At 39.5% G+C, this 18,842-nt stretch overlaps 1 protein-coding gene across 1 annotated transcript in view; it reads left to right on the top strand.

The window, feature by feature from the left end:
• The window catches only part of LIMCH1 (LIM and calponin homology domains 1), a 175,217-nt gene extending 158,056 nt beyond the window's left edge, over window positions 1-17,161 (top strand). The window contains exons 27-35 of the mRNA XM_077177579.1: window positions 1,383-1,475; window positions 2,339-2,443; window positions 3,782-3,918; window positions 4,711-4,841; window positions 6,629-6,752; window positions 7,968-8,045; window positions 10,626-10,734; window positions 11,649-11,751; window positions 14,097-17,161. Coding sequence (XP_077033694.1) covers window positions 1,383-1,475; window positions 2,339-2,443; window positions 3,782-3,918; window positions 4,711-4,841; window positions 6,629-6,752; window positions 7,968-8,045; window positions 10,626-10,734; window positions 11,649-11,751; window positions 14,097-14,122 — 906 coding nt within the window. The 3' untranslated portion in view covers window positions 14,123-17,161. The remainder of the gene's footprint in view (window positions 1-1,382; window positions 1,476-2,338; window positions 2,444-3,781; window positions 3,919-4,710; window positions 4,842-6,628; window positions 6,753-7,967; window positions 8,046-10,625; window positions 10,735-11,648; window positions 11,752-14,096) is intronic.
• The last annotated feature ends 1,681 nt before the right edge of the window (window positions 17,162-18,842 follow it).

Raw genomic sequence — 18,842 nt, 5'->3', positions numbered from 1 at the left:
CTGCAAAACTTGTAATTATTTGGAGCCTTTTTGTCAAGACTTACAATTTCCTAACCCTGATGCCTCTTCTTTAACTCTTCTTTAAAATTATGGTCTTAATAACTTTTCATAGGATTCTGCTTTGTTCACAGGTTCTTCTTGGAAAATACCAAGCTAAATTTGGACATGAAAGGACTTGGGTTTGAGGGGGTTTTGTAAGAGAGGGAAATATCTTCAAAACAACCATTAGATTTGCCTAGTGGTACAGTAAACTCTAAAAGTTCTAGGTTTGTGTCCTAGTGGGAAGAAATGCAGTGGACATGAGAACCTGAATCTCCCAGTCAGTCAGGAGTGTCTTTTGAAACTGTGACTAGCTTTGATCCCAAAGAAATCACGTCTTTGTTGCATGTAACAGAAGAGCAAACTGTCCGAGGAGGGAGGATAATAAAATGGGGTCTTATAATCCTTTAAGTAGGACTTGTGTATCTCTATGATTTCTTGAGATCATCTAATTTTGCACCTCTTAAAATAGTGTAAAATTCTCATAATAATTTTTCTGGCACATGGGGGTACACTCTCAATAGTAAATGCTTATTTTCTGAAATAGGCAGATGTGGTTACCAATATGAACAGACGTTGGAACTGGTGTAAGAGAGAAGTGGAAGGCACCATTCCTCTCCATATTCAAACCAGCTCTGGCAAACAATTTTAAACACCTCTTTGAGATAATTTTTTGCACAAAACTCTGTGAAAACAATTCTTAAGAAATCATGCCTTCAAGGAAGAAAATAAGCTATTTAGCTAATTATAATCTTTTTCTCTTCAAAGCTTTGCACACTCTTTATCTCTTAAACTTGCATAGTTATTCATCATTCATTAAATTGTATTGGCATATCTCTTAAATTAGAGTTAATGGCATATCTCTTAAATTAGTCCTGGTATCTGCAAAACCTGCTTATTTATATGCTACTTTGCTGAAGTTTTTAATATACAACCATTGTCTCAGTGTTTTGGGGTCTGTGAAACATTTTTGAAACTTAATACAGTAAGATGAACAAGAAATTATTAATATTTTTGAGCATAAACTTAATTTCCAACCAAAGGTTTTTAGAATTCTAAGAAATTAAACTACTTCTAATGTGTCAAAAGGTCCTTGGAGTTTGAAGGTATTAAATGTAAGTCCTAGAAAAAAATGGGCAAAGTGAAAAAGAAACTATTATTTTTGACACCCATGGATGTTTCCAATTTTTATCCTTTTATCCTTAATATCCTTTTATCCTTTTATTTAATCCTATTTCTGATTAAACTACTCTTAGCAAATTCATTTTTACTGTGGGGATACTACAGAATTTGCTCTTAATACTGAGTGCTCTGATTTTACCTGCATTTGTGTCCATGTACAGGAGAAGTATCAGAAGGAGCAGTACAAGCTGAAAGAGGAATGGGAAAAGGCCCAGAGAGAAGTTGAAGAGGAGGAGCGTAGATACTATGAGGAGGTATAAGGCTCAAAGGAGGAGGTTGCAAAAACAACAAAAAAAAATCATCCCATACCTAGATTAATTAATGAAAATCCTCTTCAAGGCTGAATTCTGAGGAGGATTGTTTCTCTTAAACACTGCCATAGATGTTGAGGAAAAATATTTAAATATTTGGACAGATATCCTCAGCACCTCTGCATAGGTGGAGGTGTCTAATTGCTGTGCAAGTCTGGGTGAGTCAGTACAGCTGTGCCTGGGCACGCTCAGACTTCCCTGCAGGGCCAGAGCCCTGTGTATTTTGGCATATACTTGGTGCCTAGACTTAGTGAAACTCCAGGTGAAATTGTTGTCTGCCTTGGGTTTGATCATGGAGGAATTTTGTAACTGTCCTTAAAAAAAAAAAAAACAAACAAATCCACAGGAGATATCCAAAGGTTGCAGTTGTGGAATATTAACAATCTAGAATATAATGGTTTTCTTCTGTTGTATGTAGGTCATTATTGAAGGAAACTGGAAAAGGTTTATAAGTTTGTCTATGCATTATGTAAATGGATGGTTTCTCATCTGTGCTTGAGAGACATACTTGTGGTCTTTTATATAAAACTTAATATACTTGTGCTCTGCAAAACAGTAGTTCCATGCAAGTGAAATATTCTTTCCTGTTTTGGAAATTCCATCTCAGTGGTAAAAGGAATGGAAGTGCAAAACCTCAAAGCAAATTAAAAATTGAGGTATTACCATTATTCTTGGTACCACAAGTCCTTATCTAGCCTTCTAAATTTTGTACATAGCCAAATCTTATTTTTCTTATGTGTTTCATAAGCTCACAGTTTAGATTCTGTATTTTTAACCCCCACTCTCTCCTGATCCTCTTTCTTCAGGAACGAAAGATAATTGAGGATACTGTAGTTCCATTCATTGTTTCTTCAAATTCTGCTGAGCTCCTCTCCTCTTCTTCCTCTACCACTGAAGGAAACAAGACAGTGGTGAGTTTCTCATGGAGTAGTAAGGCAATGAAGAGTAATCCATCTTTAGTTCAAAGTTTAATCCTTTGTTAAAAGCCATCAAAGTCTGGGAGCAGTAAGAGTAAGGGTATTCCCTGGGTCCCATCTCTAACTGGTGATGCCTCAGAGTGCTGTAGCTTACAGATTTTCACTGAGTAACTGTATTCCCAAGCAAACTGCTACCATCCCATTTTTAACTAGAGCAGAGAATGATACTTTCTGTCTGCAGATGCTCTGTCCCTTAAACAGTGCTGTGGAATTTTAATTATCTTCCAAAGCCAACAAAATCTTAAGTGGCTTCCCTGAATACAAAATCTTGAGTGTAAAATAGTGCTTTGTATATATCTCAGATGAGACTGAATCCTACCTTCCCAGTTTTCCTCCTTTTCTCTCCCATCATCCCCCCTAGAAAGCAGCGAAACAAATAGAGGAATGTTTAGTCTCTATGTTTCACTCATGCAGCAAAAAATGTTTAATTTAATGCATCTAGCATCTGATTAAGTTAGTGTTTGCAGAGATCAGAGAATGACACCCCAGGTGAAATCACAGTCAAGTAAATTTGGGATTCACAGATGTAATTTCCTCTTGCCTAAGGCACCAGCACCCAGTCATCTGCCTTTTTCCATTGAATTTCAGGATTAGGAGTACTGTATCAATTGATTCTCCTCTCACTCTTCCTGCCCCCCTGTTCTCACTCATCCCTGTGCAAAGGCCTCAGCCATGGCCAATTTTCCACATGACTGTGTAGCAGTCACTTCCTTGGTGGAGCTGCTTATGCCACAGTCAGGGCACTGCCTGCACCCAGAAGCAAAGGATCTCATGCCATTGCTTCTTCAAGCTCCACAAGTCAGGTATGAACCACTCCTGTAGCACTTTGGAAGTTGTACTAGTGCTGCCTCTGAGGATGCCCAGTGCATGTGAGTAATGCTTTGTTCCTAGGCAGTGACAACAAGCTGAGGTCATTCACAGTCCTCACAAGTCCAATTGGAGACTGTCTAGACTCTCAAAATAATTCAAGGATTTCTGCCAAAGATTATGTAATGGGAAGTTTTGATTTGCCATCCTTAGCACCATAATTGGTACCTAAATTATTTCATGCTCAGTTTAGTCCAACCAGTTGTTGTTTCAGCTAAAGTCTTAATTAAATGCAAAGTGAGCCTTATCACGGTCAAGTGGCTCTACTATATAAATGTGAGATGTTCTTTTTGATAATAAGGTGTGTCAACACAATGTTTCTAGGAGCAGCCTGTACTTTTCCCATGTGTGCACCAATGACAAATTCAAGGGGGGCTCCTTGTTCCTTCTTCATCTGTCTTCTAGAACTCAACTGATTTGAACAGCTGTCCAGTGGAAGGCAAGCAAAAAGAAATTCCAAAGCAGAAAAAGCTGCTCTGGGAGCAGGACACTATGTCACCTCTGAAAAGCAAGGAAAGTGAACTCTGGCAAGAAAAGAGGAGGTATGTATTAACCCTAAGCATTTCTAACCCTGTGGAGCTTTGTGTTCTGTTGGCTTCTGGGATATCACACGTGCCCACAATTGATGCTGGAACATCAGCACTTGGTGGCCTCCATGCAATACATCCTGATCAGTGTTCACTGGCCCCACAGACCAATGCACGTGTGGCAGTGCACAGTGCTAGTTGTGCATATCAGAAGTGTTGTCTTTTTCTTGTATGGCTTTGTCAAGAGGCTGTCACAGCAACCAGATGAGACCTTAGACAGCTCAGACATCTGTGTGCATCCCTGCACTGTCTTGTGCACATTTCACAAGCCATCTGAAAGACTAAAGGAGCAGTAGCTGTTTTCACTCAGAACCTGTGTGAAGTTGCCTGGCTATTTCAGAAATGCCATACCCAATCTTGCCAGGTGGTGTTTGAAGTCCTGGACTTTGCTCAACTGCTAATTAACAGGTTTCACAAAAGAGAAGAGGCATCTGATGATGCTGAGCAGTGTATAGAGAACATGGATTAAAGCTTTTTTTCTGTCAAAGAAGCTCTTTTCTACAAATCCAAAATGATCTTCAGCTCATCTAAGTGGCAGTTTGAGGTAAGCAGTAAGACTTGGACTATTTGGAGACAAACTTGTTAATTCATCAAAGTTTTTTCATTGCTTTGTCATTGCAAAATTGACAGAACAAAAATCTTTTCTGTAAAAAACAGACTGATATTCAAAAGTCTGATTTAGCCATTATGTTCTAGGTGACATTTCTCCTGACTTTGTTTGTACAATGCGACTTATTTTTATTGCAGTGGAAATAAGGTGCTCTCAGGGTACCCAGGGACTGGTATCCTGAAAGGAGGAAGTGAACAGGAGCACCACATGCTGGGGATGGAGCGCAGCTCACCTGCCAGACTGAACCTGCCTCTGACTCAGGATGACAGTAAGACTCTTCCTATGCATGTGTTCTTCTCCAGATAGAAGTCAAGCAGGAACCTAACTCAAAGAATTTTGGAAATTGACAGTATACATATATCTTCAAAACTGGAATGTCTCAGACTAAAATTTTATTTTAAGTTAGCAAAGATAAATATGTTAAGGTGAAATTTAATCTCCTCTTGTTTTCATCAGAGATGACAGCAAATATCTCGTTTATAGGCCTGCACGTTCACAGTATCAGTTAAAAAGGTTATCTTCCATCTTTTACATAATCTTACATGCCTACAACATATAGGATTTATCTTGATACAGAGACCATATTTCCAACACTTACTTTGTGTTTTTATAGGTAATTAGATTCTTGATTTCCATTTCAGTCCAGTCAAAATCACTACATGTGATATGTAACCTTTTCAAGCCAAGCCTAAAGCAACACTTGCCTCAATTTTGTCATTAGCAATGTCTAATGACATTTAAAGTTAATTTATTTTTTTAGCTCCCATAAGTATTGATGGTTTTGAAGGAAAGAATTTCCCCAAAGCATTGCTGTCATGAGGGTCACCCTAAAAAAAAAAGCAAATTCATGAACTTAGCATCATTATCTATCTAATTCAAGTGAACAGTGGAAAGTAAATAAGTAGGACTAAAGACAGCAAGTGAATGCAAATTCTGAAATCAAGTTTTAGATTTCTGTTTTCAGTTCAGCATAAAAATTCATTATTCTAAAAAAATTAAGTGTCTATGGATTGAAAAGTTTTCAGTGTTATCACTTGCTCCAAATGAAAATTCAGCCTATTAAACTTAGTAGGCTTCCTTGTCTCAGTTTTATTGTATTCTTACTGCTTTGATAAAAGCTGCACAAAGAAAGAAAGCAAGCAGAATATATATTATCCAGCAATACAGTCTTGGGGATTTGTAGTAGTGATTAAGCAAACTTAACAGGTTTGACAATTTTAAGCAACATCTGCTAATAACCCTGCTTAAGGGTTTTCCTTTCCCTTAAGGGTTCTTTTCAACAATTTGGTCCTCTGCAAGTATTCTGACAGCTCCTTTCTTGCCTCTAAAAGCATCCCATCCTTGCTCCCTCCTTAAACCCTTAAATAAATAAACAGGTAACAGGCCTTTCATAGGCCCCAGCAAAGTTTTCATTCTCTAAACCAGATGGCTGGCACACAGCAGGGTAAGGCTTCTCTCCAGCTGTGAGCCACAAAATTCATCTTGCAGGGTCCAGGTAATGCAGTGTTTCTCAAGGATAGGATGGCTGCCTGCCTGGGCATCTCACAGGTCATTGCTTTTCGCTGTGAGGCTGTTACTGTCGCTGAGCCATGTGAAACGCAGAAGAAAATTACAAAGGAATTACTGTTCATCAGTAGGTTTATGGAGAGCAGTGACAGCACCACCATCCCCTTAACTCCTGCTGTTGAGAAGTTTGGATCCTCCAGCACCATGGAAGCTTCAGTGTCTCTGGTGCTTCCTCCATTACAACAATACCTTATTTTCCCAAGTGTTCTTTGTGGATGACTGTTTGACCCTGCCCTTTTCCCTTCAGATATACATTCAGCAGCAGGGTAGATCATGTGTATGTGAGGGTAATGCTGAGGAATGATGTTCCATTGAGGTTTTCTGATGTAGCAAAACCTGTCTCTGACTTTGTGGGGGTTTCTGAGAAGTTTGTTTTAAGGAGCAGTACATCTCTCTCCTTTGTTGTGTGCCCACAATCCATGATGGTTTATAAATACTGACAAAAGCCTTTTGCCTCAAATGCTGAGTTTTCCCCACCTCTGGCTGTAGATGTCTCCTGGAACCAGCAGTTGCTGACAAAGCGATCTCCACAGTGCGCGGAGGACGTTCGGCAGAGACCATTCCTGGGCCAGACTGTGGGACAGCAACCAAGCTCTGCAGGGGAAGCAAGGAGGTGAGAACATAAAGGTTATTGAAGAGATTGAGAAGTCCTACTTGCTCTGTTCTCCTTTATACTCCTGCTCAGCATCCTTTGTTGGTTGGGTTTGATGAGTCTTGCAGTGTGAAGACGCCCTTCATGTCTGGCTTTCCCACAGAGACTGCTAACATTTATCTACTTGATTTCTCATTACAGGCACCACAGTTACTCATTTCAGGAGGGAACACACCCCCTACATGCCTCTCTCTTCTTTCCCCTTAGCTCTTTCAGCGCATATCTGCATAACTTTTCATGTGCTTAATTTGTTTTAATTGCCTGAGACAAACATTTATAGCTAATAAGTAGCTAAATATGAGGGTGGGAATGTCAGGTTATATCTGCCTCTTTGAAGATGGTATCCAGAAGCTTCATTCCCCATTTTTCAAACACATATTGATTGCTACTTTGTAGTACTTTAAAGATTATGCCTTTTAAAAGAAGATTCAGATAAAGTAGTATTTGCCTTCTGCTGTAATTTTTGGTGAAGTCTTTTTTCTTGCTGCTTTGCTTGTGGTTTTAGAGTAAGCCTTACTGAATGGTAACACCAGTTCTTTTGGTAAATAAAGAATTGGTCTGCCTAGTATTTACAAAAAGAAGCTATGCAATGAGAAAGGAACATCTGTTTTCATTAGCATATATATGAACACAGTCTTCTGCAGAACCTGTTACCTCTATTAAGGTTGTATCCAGTCAAAACTAATGTAGATTGAAGTTTGACTACCTATTCCTCATTATAAACTGCTTGCGTGTATGTTTGAGAAAATTGTTATTTAATCTAGAAACCATTTTAAGCAGTTACAGTTTGGATCAGTCCTATGATTTCTGATAACAAAAACCATGGTTTTGATCACCAAGCTCTTTCACAGTAGCATAGATACCAAATAACCATTAACTGAATAAACTACCTTTCCATGTTGGTAGCTTCCTTTTTACTCAGTAAAGAGCCAACAGAGAGTGTGGTGTGGTGTGACTTGGCTTAACCCTCCTTCATCATGGTGGGAGCTATGATGGATTGGTGCGGTGGGCAGGAGTCTCCACGTGGCTGATTACTGTGTGAGTTACCTGACTGCGCAGCAGCGAGCAGACTCAGAACCAAAAATCCTGAAATTCACTAACTGGAGTTTCTCCATACAAAACCTGATTTTATTTGTTGTTCAGCTGTAGTAATGCATCTTCTCTGCTGTATTTTAGGGCAGGCTATCATGAGAACTTCCGATCTGGGCCATCATCTCCCTGCTCTCCTGCTGCTCTCAGTCACTCACCCAACAGGTACTAAAGGTCAATAAGGAATTTTGCAGACAAGACACATCTTGTAGTTGCTGGTGAACTGCCAGAGTGAAAATCACATTAGTATTATGTGGATGCACTATTTAGTCTGCTAAGTGTTGCAATTCATAGCTGTCCATGGGATAAACATGTAGCTCCCTCTCCCATACTTTTTGCCAGCTTCAGTGGTACTGTTACATTTTCAAATAACACAGTTCAGACAGAAGCTCTAGAACTCTGCTTATCATTGAAGTTTCAATAAAATTGAAGTGGGACAGTATAAACTTCAGTCAAAGTGTGAGCTCAGAGCACTTAAGCCAAAGAATATCTTCATTGTGAATAGTCACGTGCTCAGGAGTAAGATCTGTTCTAGACATTGGCACTTACTGATTTAAAAATAATTTTTTCCTTTCATTTCCTAGAAATGAAACAAGAAATGAAACTAGAAACACATTTTGCTTTTTTGCTGAATTTTAGTTTGCCCACAATTATGCTAATCTCCTAGAGATTTGATTCTCTCAAAGGAATCTGTTAATTTTTCAGTGAGTTATGTGTACCAACTCTAAATACATGTAGCCTGATTAAATCACTGATATATTAAAATCAGTTTGCTTATTATTTAGGGTAAATTAATATAACACAGAACGCAGAAAGTTTCTTTCTTTTTGAATTACATTGTTCTTCACTTTTCAGAGCAAAGCCCTCCTTCTGATATCACTTGTGTTGATGTGAAATTATTGGCAATTTTTTACATTAACAATTTATTATGTTTTTCTAACTGTAGCTGCAGTTTTGGTGGGATTGCAGATCCTTTCCTTGCTACAGGTTGCTAGTTGTGATAGCTACTACATATTATTAAGTATGAAGTAGCTATATTCTGATGTGAGAATCTTTTGCATGATCTTTTCCTGAAATAAGTCTTAGTTTTGTAAACAATAGATGGGATATAATTCATTTTTCCACTAAAACATTGGAAAACTCTTAAAAATTTCCCAAGATCCAAGACTTTAATTTGCTCTTGTAGTAACTCTGATAGTGGAGAAGAAGTAAAAACAAAGGTGAGCTCAGAAATAACACAGAAGCAGAAGGGTTAAGGCTGTAGGAGGGGAGAAAAAAACCCCCAGTGAAGTTATTCTAAAAGGAATAATGATAATGAACCAACAAGAGGGTATAAGTCTGTGCTTCCCATGTAGCTGGTGGGCTCAATAGTTGGAAGCAAGGACAATTTTCTAATTGTGATGAGTTTTTCTGCTGTTTCTGTCTCTCTTTCTCTCTGTCTCTTTTTTTTTTTTTCCTAAATGGCTCTTTTGTCATGCTGCAGTCCAGATCTGTCTCTGTTGGTGGCTTATTGTGTTGCTGCATCAAAACCTCATAGCAAGAGATTGCAAACTTGCTTATCTGAGTAGGATTTCATCAAACTGTCTTTTCAAAACTCATGAAGTATCACACAGTTTCTCCTGGTTTCAGCCCTGGCTGAAAAAAGCATTGGTGACACAGAATGACAGGGGATCCCTTTTGGTCTCAGATTCATCTCACTAGGCCAGGCATCAGTTCTGGCAGGCTGACAGGCAGGAGAGAAGTGAAGAGTATGAGATCCACAAAGTGGGTACCTGCACTGCCATTAAAACTATTATGAAAAAGGGCACCAGTTATTCCTGGGCTCTGAACCTTCACCCACCTGTCATCCAACAGCAGATTTAGGAGAGAGGTCTAGACAGTCCTTCAGGACTGCTGAAGGTGCGAGCTGAAGTATTTTCTGGATTGCAGGTGGAGATCCAATTTCAGGTTTTCTCTGACTAGTTTTAGTATTAAGTGGCTGCAGCAGCACAGTCTGAAATGAGCCAGCCAGTGCCTGGTCTGTGCTACTGTAGTTATGCTGTCACTATTGGCTTCACCAGCTTGACTGGGTGCAAGAATAGCATCCCTGTTTTCTGACTTGCAGTGAGCAAGTCCATTTGTAAACAAATTGAAATATTTCCAGGCAGAGAGTCTGACTCAGATAATTTGTGTAAATTGCTGTGGCATTGACTAGGCCTAAATAACCTTTACTATAAAGGTGGTGAGGCACTGAGGCAGATTGCCCAGATAGACTGTGGACTCCCCATCCCTAAAGGTGTTAAAGGCCAGGTTGGAAAGGGCTCTAAATAACCTGGTCTAGTGGAAGGTTCTCTGCCTTTGGCTGAGGGGCTGGAACTACATAATCTTTAAGGTCCCTTCCAACACGAATGATTCTGTGAATCCACAGGCATGATTCCCTGTCACCCAGGCCTCTGTTAGAGGCTTGCATCTCCCTTGATCTAGCACAGCAGACAGGCAGGGAACTGTATCTGAATTGCTGTGCATTGAAGCATTTTAAGCCCTTTACTTGCTTATCTGGAAGGCAGATGCACGGGTGGGTTCAGTAACGTGGCTGAAGGGTCAATGTGTATTTATGTAAACTCCTCCAGTGCTCCTTCCTCCCATTCTGTCCCTCTTGATAAACCTATCTAAATATTTGACTTCATTTTAGCATCAGTTGCAGTGCTTTTAAAGCCATATTTATCTCTCAGTTGCAGTGTTCTTACAGCCATGTTTGCCTCCTAGGTCTGTCAGTGGGAAGAAGCTTTGTTCTACCTGTGGTCTCCCTCTTGGAAAAGGAGCTGCCATGATTATTGAAACACTCGGTCTTTATTTCCATATTCAGTGCTTCAGGGTATGGTTCTTGCTTTATTAAGAAAAACCTCAAGTCATGCACAGTGCAAGTAGAGAGTAGATGTGAAACTGAGAGGACATGGGGATTTACATGGTTGTTATGTCTGAGCATGTTTGTAAAGAAGTGGAAATAACACAACTACATAAGTGGAAGTAACACAATTTTAGTCCAATTCATGTGTCTGACTGCAAAATAAAAATGTGTTGTTTTGCAGTCAGACACGTTAACTGGACTAAAACCTGTGATCAAGCAAGCAAACTTAGCTTCTGTACTTACAGGGAGGGAGCATCATATAATTTCTCTATTGTGTTCATTGTTTTTTAAATATAACATTATTTACCTTGTGAGTTTTTTGGGTGGTATTTTTTTTCCTTCCAAAAGCATGATCAGTCCCAAAGCCATCTTTGATCTGCTCCATGGTTGGAAAGCTTTGGCTATGGAATGAATGGTGTATTCTGGCTTTTATCAGAAATATTTTGTGACTGTTCTTGAGTGTTTTCTAGAGAAATCAGAAAGTATCCATTTCCATTATCTCTAGCTCAGTTGATATTAAACATTTGTGAAGACGTTTTGATTTTAGACATTTACCCAGACTAAATCTCTGGCCTCTTTAAACTTCAGCCATCACAACTTACCTGCCTTCAGAATGCAGCCTCAAAGTCCGATGTCCCATATAAGAATTAGGCTTCACTTCTGTGTAAGCAGAGGCTGCTGAAATCCAGTCCTAAACACTTCTGCCTCTATAAAAACCCTCTTACTGGTTTGCAGTGTTCCCCAGGAGTATGGGCTGGGTTCTAAGCTGGTATTTTTCTCACCGTTCCAAGAACTACTTGAACAAAAGTAAAAATTTGGGAAGAGTTGTGACAAATAGCAGGGCATGGTCTCTCTTACTTTCTGTGTTCTTCACCTGACAGTGTGGGGTCTGCAAGGGCCAGCTGGGAGATGCAGCGAGTGGCACGGATGTCCGGATCAGAAATGGCCTTCTGAACTGCAACGATTGCTACATCCGATCCAGGAGTGAGTACCAGGCCCTGGCAGCTCTGACAGGGAACACTGTGGCCATGATTTAACTGGTGGCTTTGTCCAGCTCTGACACTCAGGCGTGGCTTCACCATGGGAAGAGGAGTCTTCCCACGCCATTTTAATGATTTTCTCTTATCAGAAAAGATTTCCAAGCCCATTAAATTTTCCCAGAGGATCTCTGTTGAGCACTATTAGACTCAAAGGTTGTTTCTGTGCATAAACATGAATTCCTATACTATGCACAGATTTTGCATGACCCAGAGGCTTGGATCTCTCACATCACATGAGACAATGTAGATAATTCTACCTGATCTAGGATCCTGGGCCGTGTTTGGAGAAGTTCCCATTTTTTAAATCTCTAGGCCTCCCTTTCAAAATGGTCATGTAAAATACTAAGAACATTCTGTAACTCATAGTGAATCCCTGTGAATGTATCCCCAGATATGTTCTTGCCATAAATATTGAAGAATGAGCCCAACACTTGCATGTCAGAAAGAAAACTTTGTGATTTCACTGCCTTAGAGCAGGTCACCTAAATGTCTTTCCAGGCCCAGGATTTCTGTACCTGATACCAAATTACTGGAACATTTCAGCTTTGCCCCAATGTCACCAGTGATGGTCAGTGATCATGCTGGTTTCCATCTTGTGGAAACAGTAAGATGCAAAACAATAGGATTAATTGTCTTCCTGTAAAATATTTTTTGGGATATTCACTGCCTACAGTTTCAACTGATAAGTGGACATCTAGAGCTCTTTTTGCTTACTATTTCCCTTGCCCTCTCTCAAAAGTACTGGCTGTAGGAATTCAGGAGTAGGAAAGGTACCTCCCTACCTCTGCCAGAAGAAAAATGGGTACTTTTGCTCTGGTGCTTCAGGAATGAGATACTTCTCCATCAGCAGAGCTAGAGGGTGCTATTGTATAACTGATTTTTGGCAATTTTTTTCTTAAATTCTGCTAAGAAATGTTATCAACTTTTTATTATTTATTTAACCTGAAATATTCAGAAATAGCTTTTTCCCTTTGTGCTGGATGCTATAAATCTTCCTCATGTGGATGAGGTCCTGACCCTTAAAATGCAGATTTGCACATGCAGCTTTACACAAAAAAGAGAGGAAGGTATAAAAGTTATAATTTCCTTTTCTTCTTAGTCCTTTTTGCTTAAATGAAAATCTATGTCCCTTGAGGATAGATAAAGGTCCAAAAATTATCAGCTTATACACTCCATCATAACTCCTACAGCAGTGTTACTAGAAAATGCATTAGAGAGTTGTGTGCAGTGTTTCATGTAACAATGTTTTGCATTTGTACATGCCCAGCAGAATGGTAACCAAGTCCATGACAGAGGAAATAGGTTTTGAGAAAATGTATGGCTACTGAAGATTAATAATGGCATGGGGTTTTTATTTTTTACAACAAATTGCCTCTTCCTGCTGTGTCCACTGGTCATGCAAAATCTCAAAATCCCGTTAGCTGAATTTAAGCTACAGTAACTGTTGTTGACAATTCAAAGGGACTGCTTTTGATAGAACTGCAAATATTTCTAGCTGCTATTTTTAAACTAAAATTTGATGCACTGCACACCTGAAATTAAGAATAAACTGGCGCAATGTCAGTGTTTTGCCTTTCAGTTCTGGGAATAATGCTGCAAAATGTCAAATCAGTTGTTTGATTGCATGGCTTGTGCCTTCCTGCCCCCATGGCTGCATCTGAAACCTGTGCAGAAGTGACAGTCTCTGACTAACCTAGGGTTAGTCAGTATTGTTTTGAGGCATTTATGGACATCTTGATGAAATATTTTGACTCCCAGAAGCTTATCTGAAAAAACTGGATGATTCTGTTTCAAAATAAATCATAAAAAAAAAGACAACTAGAAAAGCATTAAGGATTATGTAGAAGTCCAGGGTCCAAAATATTTCTGGTTTTCAGATAAAAGTGGATGGGGTTTTTATCAGTAGGTTGTTTCTGTACAACAAAACCTCACAAGAAAGGAAATTCTCTATTCAGTGTCAAACACAGGGAATGGTCACAGGTTAATGAGTGTCAAAGTCAAAGGCTGCAGAGCCTGAAATAAGCATACACACAAGTATTTGGGTGTAAAATAGGATAAAAATTCATGCAGAATGCATTCGACATGTGGCAAGGAAAATGTATTTCCACTGGAATAATGCTGAATCTTTGTTAGTAGTTACTATCCCAGCTTTTCAGGAGAAAGAAAAGACAGGGCACAAGTATATATAGCTCCAGATACAATTTTTTGAATTGTAGAGATCATGTACAGAAAAGTCTATATTTGTTAAAATTTGTAACCAATTACTTGTTTTGGTTTTGTTTTGTCTAGCTGCTGGACAGCCAACTACATTGTGACACGACTTTCAGTCCTAGTAAATTTCAAGAAGGAACTTTCTTCTCATATGTATCGGCTGCCTCCAGACAATCACTTGTAAAAGCTTGAATCCATGGACATGATAGCTCTCATCTCGTTTTTAAAAACTCACAAAAAAGCTGCACCTGCTCCTTTGAAATGCAATATGTTGGTTTTTGCTTCCTTAAGAAATTTGCAAAATATGTATGACCATGTTTGGGAAGGCAAAGCCTAAGTACTATAAAAAGAAAACAAAACCACCTTTCAGGTATGCTTATAATACCCAGTCTGTTACCTTGTTCTTTTGAAAGTAATAAGAGAATAAACATGCAATAAAGCTGTTTTGTTTTAATATTTCTAGCAATTAAAAAGTTTAAGTTTACAGAACCTTTATAGAATATGCCAACTTGAGCTGACAAGTAATTTTGAGATAGTATCTAATCAGTGCATTTGGAAAACTAAACATCACAGCACGACTTCTCTGTTATAACTGAAGCTATAACTTTTTTTATACAGAGACTAGTTTGATAATACATTCTGTACTTCTGAAGCATTTTTTGTTTATATTACCTTCAATGGAGGGTAGTAGTTAAACAAATAAATTATTGCACCTTTAGTCATAGGATTTTTTGTTTGTGTACCTCAAGTAATGTTCATGACTATAGCTTAATATTCTCTGAAATAAAGATTTCTTCATTGAACCTAAAGACTGCATACCATTAACAATGGAAAAATTCCCATCAGGAGCAACCCTTCTTAATAAGTTCAGCAGCCTGTGTTGTTATTGAACTCGATGGAAGGTGATGTGGGGAAGAGCAACTGAGCAGAGGTGCAAGTCTCTGAGCTGAATTTGATGCTGTGGTGAAGCTTTTCTCTTTGGCATGTGACTTGCCAATTGATTTGAGTGGGGTGGACATCTGCTCATTCACTTGCAAACATTACACTTGGTTGAAATCTCATGCAGAGAAACACATGTGGTTTGGGTAACCCCCTAGGGTAGAGAATTAGACATCCTTGAGCCTGTGTTCCTCCATCCACTATCCAAAAATAGTCAGCAAAACCCAGAAGTGTGGAAGATTGGCAGGGAGGAGGCTGGAGCCACAGGCAGAAAAACTACCTTGCCTGTGTTTGGGACAGTTTTCCTTTGTGCTCTTTGATTAAGCATGTGCTCCTTACTAAAGTGATCCAGCAGCTCATTGAAACAGAGGGTTCAGCAGATTCTACAATATACAGACAAAGTTAGGGAATGTATTGCAACTGTAAAATATCCTAACACTTTTTGGTAAACAGTTACTGGAAATATCTTCAAATGGAGGGAAAAAAATCTTTTTCTGCCTTAAAACCACTATAAAACTAAATGAATAGAGATTTCTTTTATCTATGTGCATATCTGTCATCTTTTGATGTGTTGGTAAATAGAAATGAAGTGGTTATTAGGGAAGCAATAATTCTGAGTTGTTCTCTAGATAGCAATTATTTATTGAAATGCTAGACAGTTGCTTGCATGTGAGTTGCATAACCATGCAAAACTACGTGTCATCAAACACACACATGTGATGTCATTGGAGGACATTGTGACTATCTGCTGGAAAGTTACATGTTACTTCCTTAATATTGTGCCTTAGAAAATGCAAAGCTGTTGCACACAGTCAGCAATGACTTATGGATGCAATAAATCCAACAAGCTGAAGTCCTTCTTGGACTTCACCTGGGGAATATTTTTAAGTAAAAATTAAATAAATCAGACAAATGTTTTGGAACTAAAAGTGATATCCTATATTTTGATCAACCACCTGCATGATTTACTGTTAAAAGGTTTTGATAACCAGGATGCTTACTCTCTGCTTGTGGTTGTTAAAACATTCTCCCACAAAGAATGTGCAACATGGAAATTCAAGAAGCAGATTTCATATCTGATGTGGTACATCTGTATAACTCCCTACGCTGCATTAAGGATATGTAAATATATAATGTCTGAACCTAATTTTTAAATGAGACTGTGCATGCTTGTGCATCTATTTGATATGAGTCTCTAGCACTGCTTCATCCACGTGGTAGAGTTAGATGTGCAAATCAGTCCCCAAGTGTATCAAAGGTTGGTGTCTCAGAGGTCAGGTCCGCTTCTCATTCATGTAGGGGTAAGTGCCCAAAGGGCTTAGGAGCATGGTTGGGATAAAGTGCATGAAAGAGGGGGGAGGGATATTGCATCACTCTGCAGACACATCACTGGGTCTCTGGAGCTGCTCAGGAATTGCTCCCAGTGTCTATCAGATAGTTTTGTGTATGCATGCTTTAGCAAAGTTGATTGTACTCAAAGCAAAATGAAGCAGCGCTCAACAATGACAATTTTTTTCCCCTAATGAACATCTATTCACCAGCACAGAATAATTTCCAACAGTTTTCCAAATCATACTTGCCAACTCCTTATGTTTGATTTTATATTCTTTCTGGAATCTTACATGGCAAATTCATTCAGGCTAAGATTTTTTTCTTTTTTTTTTTTCCAGTTTAAACACATTAAGATTATACATTTCTAATCAGGAACTTTGAGCACAGAAAAAAAAATAATGCTTTCACACATTTGAACTGCAATGTAAATGTATTTGTTGCAAAAAATGATTTATTATTGCTGAGCAAGTACAATATATGTAATGGGTTTTAGATGTTTTGGAATTTATTTAGCCTATTACTACTTCAGAGAACCTGAACAGGTGTCATAACCCATCTGTATTTTACAAGCCCATTTTCATGGTGTATTTTTTCCTTACTCTTGCTATGTAGTGTTATTGATGCAGTATGTCTGTAGTTTTCAGTGAATGTCGTAAAGGTTGGTGAACCAGAAGGGGACCATCCTTATCTGCATGTCCATTCAGGGACAAGGATTGCTCTCCTAGCTGGGGCTAATGTTGAATACCAATTATGCTAATCTTCCCTTTATTTTATTTATTCTAAAATGCCTCTGGAAATTAGGAAAACTTGTCTAAAACTCAACAGCTTTTATAGTAAATGTATGTTTATAAATAAAATGTTGATTACCTTTGGCGGTGTTGATTTTACTTATTCTAACTAACTTCTATTGCATGAACCTGGATTGCAGAGTAGAGGCTTCTGCTTGGTTGAGTTTAGCTGAGCCAAACTATGTTTCCCAGGACTTAATGTATGAGATGAGACAATAAAAAAGACATGGCTGAGATGGCAAAATACACTGTGGATTGCCACTGAAAGCTGTAGCCCTCTATTCACAAGAGCACGTGTACCTGTTGTGGTAAAAGATGAACAGAAAAGGCTTTCTGTGGAGAGGCTAACCCAAAGTCCTCAGATCTTTCATCAATGTTGGTGAACTGTGGTTCAGACCTTCACTCAACAAAGCACTTTGTATGGCAGTGCTAAATACGTGCTTGGTTAATTCCATTTCCACGTAGCAAAGATCCTGGAGTTTGTGCTTAGTTTTGCATTTACTGAGGTATCTCACTAAGTCTTGAATTGCAACAAGGGTGTGACTTGTCCAGTCACCAGCAGAAAGTTCACAGAAAATTTTAAACTAATAACTGCCCCTTTTTCTATTGGGTCTTAAGTGGATGACAAGTTTGGGTTTGTGCCAGTAGAGCATCTCGGCTGTCAGATGAGACATGGGGATGTACAGACAATTTAAGTTTTCATTCATTCATTCATTCATTCATTCATTCATTCATTCATTCATTCATTCATTTTTATCCTGCTTCCCTAATGGCAGTGGTGGTGGCCATGTGCCATTCCAGCGTGTCCATGCAGGCCAGCATTCTCTCTGGTGGCAGAGGCACGCTGGGATTCCCGGCAGTGCCATCGGGGCCCTGTCTGCGGGAACTGCTCGCTGCCACTGGAGGTTGCTCTGAGGCTGGATTTGGAGGCAGTCAGGCAGCTATTTCTGCTCCAGCAACTCTGCACCAAGGCTGCTTGGCACTCAGACAAACACTGCTTGTGACCCCTATGAGCCGGGGAAAATGGTGGCAATCTTGGTATGATTTTTGTAATATTATTACTATTTTCTAGTGAATGTGACCTGCACAGTCATTTATAGTCCTAAAAGGGAACCATTGGGGGTGCACTTACCAGGCAAAATAATTTTGAATACCTTGTAAATGGGGAGTTGTGTCACCTGGTTACCTCCCTAGGACCTTCACCTGCAGGTAGCAAAGGCTGCCTAGAGGGCCCTGAGGGAAACCACGGGGCTCACAGGGCCTTGGCATCTGTGGGAGAGGGGATGTTGAGCTTATTGAGCAGTGGGATGAAGCTGAGGGTGTATGGGAGAAATAGGAGGTGAAGGGAGAGACGAGTGGGCTGTTGCAGCTGAGGTTCAAACATCAGAGCAGAGGATACCCCATACAAAGAGGGATGTGTGCATGGTACCCCAGGAGAGCTCTGTGCCTCCTCTACATCCTGGCCAGGTGTGATGCCCCCATCCCCTCCTCTCCCCCATCATAGACTGTTGGGACAAGTGCTCAGTTTCCTCCATCCAACCCACTTTGTTTTGCTCATTTATTTTCTCTCCTTAGCCAGTGTTTTGGTGCAGAGGCCATCAGTGAGCACAGACAGGTGCTGGTAGCTGCAGGAGGCTCTAGGCACAGGTGATGAACATCAGTAGCTTGCTTACCTTGTGAGTATTGATCATGATCCAGTGAACTCTTCCAGAGCATAGTTAAAAGCAGGCAGCTACCACTTTGTTTAGAAAATTAGCTTTAGGTA

This window comes from Agelaius phoeniceus, chromosome 4 (assembly GCF_051311805.1).
Source record: "Agelaius phoeniceus isolate bAgePho1 chromosome 4, bAgePho1.hap1, whole genome shotgun sequence".
In the NCBI taxonomy this organism is placed as follows: domain Eukaryota; kingdom Metazoa; phylum Chordata; class Aves; order Passeriformes; family Icteridae; genus Agelaius; species Agelaius phoeniceus.
Note: the sequence above shows the minus strand (reverse complement) of the source record. Positions and strands in the feature narration are given on the sequence as shown.